The sequence below is a fragment of the Antedon bifida genome, chromosome 4 (assembly GCF_963402885.1).
Source record: "Antedon bifida chromosome 4, ecAntBifi1.1, whole genome shotgun sequence".
NCBI lineage: Eukaryota > Metazoa > Echinodermata > Crinoidea > Comatulida > Antedonidae > Antedon > Antedon bifida.
Window position 1 is genome coordinate 2,718,358 of NC_136229.1, and position 10,590 is coordinate 2,728,947.

General features: G+C 34.1%; 1 protein-coding gene across 1 annotated transcript; it reads left to right on the forward strand.

The window, feature by feature from the left end:
- The first annotated feature begins 131 nt into the window (after positions 1-131).
- LOC144840407 (adenylate cyclase type 8-like) lies at positions 132-9,158 on the forward strand. Its single transcript, XM_078696216.1, has 6 exons — positions 132-319; positions 2,889-3,000; positions 3,739-4,002; positions 6,099-6,194; positions 6,658-6,769; positions 7,489-9,158. The coding sequence occupies exons 1-6, from the start codon at positions 207-209 to the stop codon at positions 7,962-7,964; spliced, it is 1,173 nt and encodes a 390-aa protein (XP_078552342.1). The 5' UTR covers positions 132-206; the 3' UTR covers positions 7,965-9,158.
- The last annotated feature ends 1,432 nt before the right edge of the window (positions 9,159-10,590 follow it).

A 10,590-nucleotide genomic window follows, 5' to 3' on the forward strand; every position in this document is an offset into this window, starting at 1 on the left:
ATGATGATGATGATGAGGATGATGATTAGGATGATGATGATGACTATGATGACGATAATGATGATGATATATGAAGGGTGATGATAATGATGATGATGACGAGGATGATGATGACGTAATGATGATAACCGCCTGATAACAATGTTATATAGTATTTACATTACTTTCATTCCCTGCAGTGCTATTTCATATTTGGTATTTTGGATATGCAACTGTGTGCTGTTTTTATTCATCTCAATCACCTTGTAAAGGGAGGTGTCTTAACATGTACAGCCGCTCTTTATGCAATGCTTTTAAGATGCTATCACAGTGACGCTGAGTAAGTAACGGCTTCATTTGTATTCTGTCTCACTGCACGTCTTTTAACATTGTGATTATGAATGTATGCGATGTGCATATCAAGCAAAATACTCGAGTAAAGTAGAGTACTCGAGAAAAAAAACAGATTGAAAAAAATGAGCAAGAGATCTGAGTGAAAAACTCGATTAAATAACAGAGCAAATAACTCGAGGAAAAAGGCTAGAGTGAATAACTCGAGCAAAAGGCTAGAGTGAATAACCTGAGCAAAAGGCTAGAGTGAAAAACTCCAGAAAAAAAACAAAGTGATTAACTCGAGCAAAAAGAGCACATTGAAAAATATGAGCATTCTCGGAAAAATGACCAAAGACTCGAAAAAAAAAGTCGAGCAAAAGACTGCGGTATATGATCTACAAATTAATGATTCGAGTCTGCCGGTAGTTGTTCGTTACTCACAATCTAATCTAGCATTTCTAAATTGAAAATAATCATTACAATATCGGATTCCTTTTACACGGTGCTACAAATTAGCATCTTCTTAACTACAGACAATTAATACTGATCTCATGACCGCGTATGAATTGCAAAGTAAATAAACGACAATTTCCAATAATCCGTGTAAACTAATGTACAATAACGCAATAAGGTTTATTGTTATACAACTCACAGAAATTTAAATTATTATAACTCATTAGTTATTTTTAGCCTATATTTAAAGGCCAGGTGCGGGCAAAAAAATTCTATTGATCATACATTCCAATAATTATCGATCTATAGTTTCCCCTATGTTTCATAATTTTTGGGATTTTATTTGTGTTACACGAGCTTGTTGAAAATAAGCACTTCTTATCAGTGGGGGGATAGTTCAAATTACACAGTAAAATCTCTATTCTTTTGTACACAAATTTTGTAAATAGAGAGGCATTTTAAAAATCTATGAAAAATAAACGGTGTGGTAAAAAATGTTATCAGATGACTAAATATATGTAATATAACTTGAATTTTACATTTCTGGTATTTTTATTCAACTTCAGATTTTTATTTTCATGCTATAGCAAAAATTATCCACCGTATATCCACTATCTTTTTTCACCTTCTAGGGAGTCACCAGACATGTTATTACATTAGGTTAAACTACCTAACTAATGAAAAAAAGTCTTCCTGGTTTTTATGGCAGAATTATGCCAAATTTTGTATTTGTCCATATTAAGCGAAATTCATGTTTTTTCGTCTTGATTTCTGTTACAAATATTTGATTTATGTACAATTAACCAGATATTATATTTAAAATTCATGCCTGTACCTGAGCTTTAAAAAATGCAGAGCCAAAAGATGGACCGACCTAAAGCTTGGTTTCTACTAGAGACGCAACGCAAGCGATTTGACCAATCACACGCGACTGTTCGAATAATCCATTGCTTGTGATTGGTCAAATCACTTTGCTTTGCGTTGCGTCCTTGCGTTGCGTCCTAGTTGGAACCAAGCATTAAAGTATTACTGTTTGTAATGTTTAAACTTCAATTAATAGATGGTTTTATTGGCACATTCAGATCAATCTCAAAACAAAATTGCAGAATAATTTGTCGAATATTGCTTTTAAAGACAGGATATTAAAAATAACTAATAAGACAAGGGTAAGGGAATATTTCACCTCAGCATGAATGTAAACAATTCATGTTTGATTTCCCATCCGTCTGTAATTAAACGAGAAGATGTAACTTAGAAGGGGATTCTCTCATATATGTCTCAAATAAAAAATGTCCGAGTGAAATAAAACCGACCAAACAAACGATGAAATAATAATTTTATAACAAATCGTTGTAAGATTATAATGAGACATGCAGTCAGCACGCGCGTACACATATCGTACTGTTATATTATCATCATTTGAACACGTACCGTAGGTCAAATATATCTTGGTAATGTCGCTGACGGAATGCTAAACAAAACAATTAATACATTACAATGTGATACTACTTATAAGATTATTGTTATTCTCTCGTAAAAGCGTCATAAAACTCGCCAGCGATAATCATCAATAAGTGTGCACGCGCGCGTCCACATTACGAGAAAATATAAATTTATAGATGAAAACTGATACGTAATAACACAATGATATGTATGTCTTATCAACAATTAATATTGATTAGACATTGTTTAAAGATGTATTGTCCACCAGAAACTAAAATAAAGATTAATTAAATCAGATTTTGAATTTGTAGTTTTAATAAAGTTAATCACTTCCACAGGAAAAAAATTATGTTTTTATTTGTAAAATGACAAAATAAATGTTTAAATTCAACCAAAAACTCATTGGCTGGCAGTCAATTTGACTATTTTTTGCTTTAAATTACAGTTTTTTCAGGTAAATACATTTTTTGAAATTTAATTTATGGTGAATGTGGATAGCTATTATGTGACATTAAAATGGCATATTCAACAAAAAAAATTGTCAATAATTATTTTTTCAGGGGGATTGGACAATACATCTTTAATAATTCTGAATCGTCTTAATTGTATCTTTACACGATGTTTATTTTATCAAAATAATGACTAATTAATCACGTATTTCATTACCCTTTTACTCTTAGATTTACAGTTCTCACTGATTGGTTTATATTAGTGTTATTTGTGTTAACATGGAGTAAACATGGCCGATCTTTAGAGGTCAATCACCGCCTTGACTGTCTCTGGAAACTACAGGTAATAATTATAATAATATACTGTAATATATTTTGTACGTCAGGTTTTCTACTAATTCAGATTTTCGAAGAAAGTATAACGTATAATACATAATACATATACAGTATTAAAGATATTTGACCTATAAACTCGATATTATGTACAAAAATTAGAATCCAATTCAAATTTTAAATACCGTTAAAATACGGGGTTTTTTTTCAACTTACGAAACAACATTACAGTAAATTTCTGAAACTAAAGTTAAAACGATATTAGATATGGTTTATCGCAAATAGCGTGCGCGACGCATGATGGGAAGGGTTTGGGAGCAAACGTCACGACGCATACGTACATGATTTGTTGTTTGTACGTACGCGTCGTGACGTTTGCTCCCAAACCATTCCCATCATGCATTGTGAAATGACGTTCCTCTCGCGAAATCAAGCTATTTGCGATAAACCTTATTACAGTTTACATATTTAAATTAATTGAAGAATACATGTCTACAAAGCAGTAGTTGTGCTTCTGGCGAAGATCGAGTATGATTTCATTCTCTCTTTAATCTTTTCTCTAGTTAATAATCAACATGATGACTGTGCAAATTTGCGACGATGAAGATGAAGATTTTTTTTTAATCCCATCATTAGTTGTTGTACTTCAATCAATCTAGTATACCATAGTGTTAGTTATCTCCATTTGTAACGTAGCTGATTGATGTCTATTTAAACTTTATCGATTGATATGTTTCCGTGTCTTTAGGCGAAACAGGAACTAGAAGAAATGGAAGACCTACAGGAGCACAATAAACATTTACTTCACAATATTCTTCCACATCACGTGGCCAATCATTTCCTGAAAGCGGATCCGAATGATGATGAATTGTATGCCAGGTCACATGACAATGTTGGGGTCATGTTTGCATCTATCCCAAACTTCTCCGAGTTTTATTCCCAATCAAAGCAAAACAAAGAAGGCATTGAGTGCTTACGTCTGTTGAATGAGATTATTGCTGATTTTGATGAGGTACCGGTAGTATTAATGAAATCATTGCCTTCTGTTATAATATTAACGGTTATATCGGTCGCGTTTGAATTAAATCGGTCGCGTTTTATTTTGATCAACTTCTTGTATTTTGTATGGAGCGCCGTTAGTTAAACGTACTATCCCCCACTCCAAAAATCCGCTGATCTTATGGTGAGTAAAGATCAAAAGTGTATCTAGCGGCGTTCTGTACATCCAAAATACAGGGAACTGATTTCAAAGCGGCCGATTTATCTGTCAACCAACCATTTGCCATTGTTCGCTTTAGTGACACGCGAACATATGCGACAATTGAGAACTAGCTATTGTATATTGCGAAGGCAATAAACCGTACTAGATAATTTTATCCTTCAAATTTCACTCGGTAGGGGCCAACAACGTGGGTTTGATAAGTTGTGAACCATTCTGTCTCTACCATCTGACGCGGCACAAAAAAAAGAGTACTCGCGTTTGTGTGACGATATAGAGGGCGCTATATAATACTTATTCACAGAGCCATATAGAAAGAGTTACGGCATTGCGTTCACGGATTTTAGAAAGTCACGTGGTGTGCACACCGGCCATGTTTGTGTCCAACTATGCCTATGTAGCGTATGGAGTCGAGTCATTTGCTTAAAAAATGTATAACATTCACAAGGCTTTAAATATCGAATTTAATATCAAAACAATCAATTTGTTTAAAGGTTTTTGTTAAGATAATAACGAAATCATAAAGTTACTGCGAACATGATTTTTAAACAACAAAATGTAAAAACAATGCATTACTATAGAGAATCGCTGTACAAACTAAACGCGCACGCGTAGAGCGTGCATGGAGCGCACAACCAGAGCCGTTCCGAAATTGCTATTTTTGTTGTTTTTAATCATGTTCGCAGTAACTTTATAATTTTTTTATTATTTTAACAAAAACCTTTAATCAAATTGATTGTTTTGATATTAAATTCGATAATTAAAGCCTTTTGAACGTTATACATTTTCAAAACAAAAGACTCAACTCCATACGCTACATAGGAATAGTTGGACACAAACATGGCTTCTAATCCATTCGAAGTCGTAACTCTCTCTATATATGGCTCTGCCTATTCAGTAATTTGCGGGCAAAATGTGTCATATCTTGTTTTTAAACGTTATTGTTTACTTTTCGATTCAAACCATCTATGGATCAAATAGATACTGTGCTTTCCTGAAAGTGCTGTCCATATATACACATTTAAACAATATCATTATTTATATTAAAAATTAGGTCGGAAGCCACCGTTTCGTTGAATCATGATAACATACTATGACAATTATTTACCGTAGTGCCTCTCTAGCAATAAATCCTAAAATGTTTCCAATATGAACATTAAACAGCTCCTAACTAATGTTCAACCAAATGTTTTCACGAAGCTACTAAATTAATATAAATTGATTGAATGTGATCGTACGCTAAAGTACACTCGCTGATAATGCAATTGTAAACATTGATAATGTATAAAAAGGAATGAGAGTGTCGATAGATCGTTATTGCCATGCTTTCAAATCATTTCATGATGTTATTTCATCTTCTTTATTACTCGATTGCCCAACAGTAAATCTGAAAAGAGGGTCACACTAAACCATAAACTACGTAACTAGGTGTTGAAAGTACAAAATAGGTTTAATTTTATTTGTGTATATAATTTAATTGATAATTTGCATTACAAACTGTAGGTGCGCGTACAACACATGGTATGCACGCGCCGATGTGTCTCTTTGATAATGTTGGCGTACTGTATGCTAACGTATTTTAGACGTATGCGTACAAACACTGATGAGAATTGTACGCCCGCGTCTACTTAGTGTCTTTTTGTATTGTAGACGTATGCGTACAAACACTGATGAGAATTGTACGCGCGCGTCTATTTCGTGTCTCTTTGTATTATAGACGTATGCGTACAAACACTGATGAGAATTGTACGCGCGCCTCTACTCGGTGTCTCTTTGTATTGTAGACGTATGCGTACAAATACTGATGAGAATTGTACGCGCGTCTACTTAGTGTCTCTTTGTGATGTGATGAAATGACCAATAACATGTGACTTTAATCTTTCGTATAGTTACTAGGAGAGGAACGCTTTCGTTGTATTGAAAAGATAAAGACAATGGGAAGTACATATATGGCTGCATCAGGATTATCAACACCTCATCATAAGGTAACCGCAGTTATTAATTACCACCGCAACCATTTTCCACAAAAGACTACAAAGCAATCATGCGTAACGAACACCATGAACTTGGAGCCTTCACTGAAGCTATCACAACACCAACTTTAACCGGATGTTTGCTATTCTCATTGCTTCGTTAATCTAACCAATAACTGTATCAATAACCAACATAATAACAATTGTAGAATTAATGTAAAATGCATAATTATTGTTTAATTTATTAACTTTGTATACAACAATTGTGTGTTATGCTCATTTGACATACAGATTATGATACACTGATGGATTGATATTCAAAAGCACGAGCACGGATTGTCTTCTTTGACTCAGTCAATTTAATTATCCGATGAGATTTTAAATTGATCCCGACAAAGTTAATGTAAAATTCTCCTGTCGATGATAAGTAACTGTAAATGTTGATATATGGTTCTGTTTATTCCTCCATTCGTAGGCTGGAGATGTGTGGAGGCCGATGTGTTCATTGGCGGATTTTGCGCTGGCGATAATGAGCACGCTAGAGACTATTAATCAACATTCATTCAACACGTTCAAATTGAGAATAGGTATGGACAGCCAAATGTGCCTTATAATATTATATAATGGTTTTAAAATATTTAGAGATGCTTTTTACTTGAATAACATTGCTTTTCCTATATCAATAATTAAACGCGAAACATTCGGACTTGCCGAACAATTGTAGTCATTCTGTTCACTGACGAACTTAAGATTTTAAACTTAACCACACATAAATATTAGCTCACGCTTTTACTGTGGTGAACAAGTAACCTAAGGCTCTTGCTACACTATCAAACTAGTTTAACAAAAAAGTGTGATGGCAGTGATATCCCCAAATATGGTAGTGATATGACATCAACATGTCCATTATGGGCACATCACATTTTGTTGTCACATAAAGTTTGATAGTGTAGACAACGCTTTACTGATGTTAGCGTTACTTGAATTAAATTTTTTTCATCGGGTTTTTTTTCTTGCTAGTTTTATTAGCAGATTTCAATATGGCTTTTCGCAATCCATTTTATAGGTTATAAAATAGATTTGTGTAGGCACGCATCTACTTGCAGAAAAACAAACCGATTTAATTAGCCTATTGAACTGTATTACCATCATTTTATACGCGCACAATTTTCGCGATAAGAACGGACCGCGATACACGGATTATTAATGATTAAGACTGGGCCTGAAGCGCTGTGTGTGAATGCGAATTTCGTAATGTGCATCATATACTCTACATTGTGTTCACACGGTCAAATTTCTATTTCAGGTTTAAATCAAGGCCCAGTGGTTGCCGGCGTTGTTGGTGCAAGGAAACCGCTCTTTGATATCTGGGGTAATACGGTAAATTTAGCAAGTCGTATGGACACGACTGGGGTGCAGAACAGGATACAGGTACCAGAGTCAACTTATAAACTCTTAAATTCAAGAGGCTTTCGTTTTCAACTTCGTGGAGAAGTAAATGTCAAAGGGCTTAGTGAGCCGGTTACGACGTATTTTCTAGTCGAGCGGCATATACCGCCACAAGGCTCGCTAGGCTGCTGTCTTAAGAGACGTCACAGCGAGAGTCAGTCACTGGCTACAATAGTTTTCGGTTTGGTGCGAAGTAAACGTTTTAGTCGTCAGGCCTCCAATCCCCTTCCGGACGAATTACCCGTTAGGCCGTCACCACGAGACCTCAGGAAAGTTTGTAGTTTAGCGGATCAGCCAAAACGAAAGAACTATTCTACTGTTAATTTGTTTTAAACATAATGTTCACCTTATTTAAACGAAAACAAGAAAAACCAATCGAAGGATCGTCGAAAATTAAAAATCTACAGTAAAGTCAACAGGAAGATGCATATTTTTTATGAGTGCATCGAAATGATGATAACAATAACAATACCGTTTCGAACTAGACGCACGCGTGCACTTTGTGTTTGTATTACTAACTAACGAACTTTAAACAAATAATATAAATTCAGTATTAATATAGTATTATAGTATTATACAAAGCACATGCGTAAAGGTGTGCTTATGTCGACACGGAACTCAACTGTGTCGACAGAAGTGCTCAGAGCAACTGAACGCAACTGGACACGGAATACAATACAAACATGTCGACATAAGCTTCATTTCAGTTGCCCATACATAAGCGCACCTCGCACATCTAATTCAGTTTTTCCGTTCAGTTGCTCGATTGTTGACATAAGTGCTCTCGCACAACTACTTCCTTTCCTTTCGTTGAGTTCCGTGTCGACATGAGCTCGCCTTAACGAACAAAACTGAACTTTTCTTTTCCCGTACATTAAGCTTGTTATTTTACGTACTCTTAAACATTCTCATTAACATCAGAATGCACTGCGCTCGCTCTTCGTTTAAAATACGTAAAGCTCTGTCTACACTATCAAACTAGTTTGACAAAAAAGTGTGATGTGCTCAAACATGATAGTGATATTCCCAAATATGGTAGAGATATGACATCAACATATATAAAGTTTGATAGTGTAGACAGAGCTTAAGAAAATAGTGTTTCGAGTTAGCATACATGTATAATTTCATTTAAGTTTTGTTTGCTCGTTATGTAATATGAATTATAATTCTTTGTGGTTATAACCTAACCCTTTACAGTGTTATTAGCATATTGGTAGATGATATACTTTTCAGTATTAAGCTCTGTCTCAGAACTATCAAACTATTTTGACAAAAAAATGTGATTTGCCCAAATATGGTAGTGATATACTCAAATATGTTAGTGATATGACATCATCATGTCCATATATGGGCACATCACATTTTTGTCACATAATGTTCGATAGTGTAGACAGAGCTTTAAAGTGGTTTGTTTATAACGACAAAACTAGCGATAATATTTAAGTCAGTGTTTGTAATCGTTTATATTACAATAGATGCAAATTGGAATACTCGCCTTATAAACAAATTAAATGTTATTTATTTCAAAATTAGGAGTTTTAGAATTTATTATTTATAAAAAGATTACTTAAAATATGTTCTGTCGGATGGCGTCTGTGGATATTTATATTTACTAAGAATACTGTGTGTAATATTGTATATTATAAAAATAAAAACAACGTTTTAATAAATTTATTAAATTCTTGGAATATCAGTTTGTTGCTTCAAACTCAAAATACATCATGTTGTTTCAATTGTCGTATTCGATTGGGAATTTTACCGTTTTTACGTTGAGTATAGTTTTTTTTATAGTATTTTGAGCGTTGAGATTGTTCTTAACGAAAGAGCTTGCGTTGTTAACGTTTTCTATTCGAATGATTTTCTGTTGAGCACAATCCGTTTAAAATTTACCATTTGAATACAAAAAGTAGCCTACTCGACGAATATTTATGTTGACAACGAAAGTTTCCAATCGAATACGACAATTGTAAGATTTAAGATTTGTAGGGAATTGCGATGAAAGCGGGCGCTAGTCATAATTGTAAATTCTTCATCATCATCATCATTCAAGTAGTATGCCGCCCTCATTGAATCATTTATAATTTTAATGTTATCAATATTGATGATGACAACATGGAATTATAACAAAATCGTTTACGTTTATCGTGTTTTAGTTATTTTTGTTCGTTTTGTTTTACAATAGTAAAACGATAAATTTGGGTTTGTTTATAAGACGATTCATCCCTTTTCAAGTTATGCACTGTGTTGGTAACAGTTACATATTTGTCCTATAAATATATATCTTCTTCCAACATTTTACTATGCGCCGGTTCGGCTATTTTACCCCGGGTAAGATTTATGGGAACAGTTATCGCTAACTTTGGTGGGTAGGAACTAGTATGAGTTTCAGACGGAGTTTTGACTTAATATTAGTCAAAATAAAAATATTTTGGCACATATGGCGTTTCATACGTATACTACTTGAGCTTGTAAACTATTTTCAGGAAAAAATCGAAACGTCGACTGGTGGACTAACCATGGATTAAAGAATAGAAGGATATGCATCGACGGTGACATCAAACGATTTTACAACGCGCTTGCCTATACTAAAGCACTGCTGCCAATCAAACAAACACGCTCATTGAACTCCGTGTCTCTAACCGCGGCCCTCTGTAAAATGCTGCGAATCAACTGTTACATTTTTTTGAGACCAAAACGTAACCATGTAGAAATCGTATGCGCAGTCTGAATGTTCTATTGACATGTCTGCGTCGATGATTAATTGACAACAAAAATATATTGCTGAACAATTCTGTTTTAGTTTCATCACAATCGGACTACGAAAAGTTCACTTTCTTACCACTGGTAATTTTAAGTAGTTGGTAATAATAATAAAATATGCAATTTTTATATTTGAATTATCATTATTTGCCTGCCATCTTCTGTCATTAAAAATTGCGTTAATCTATAGAATATTAAA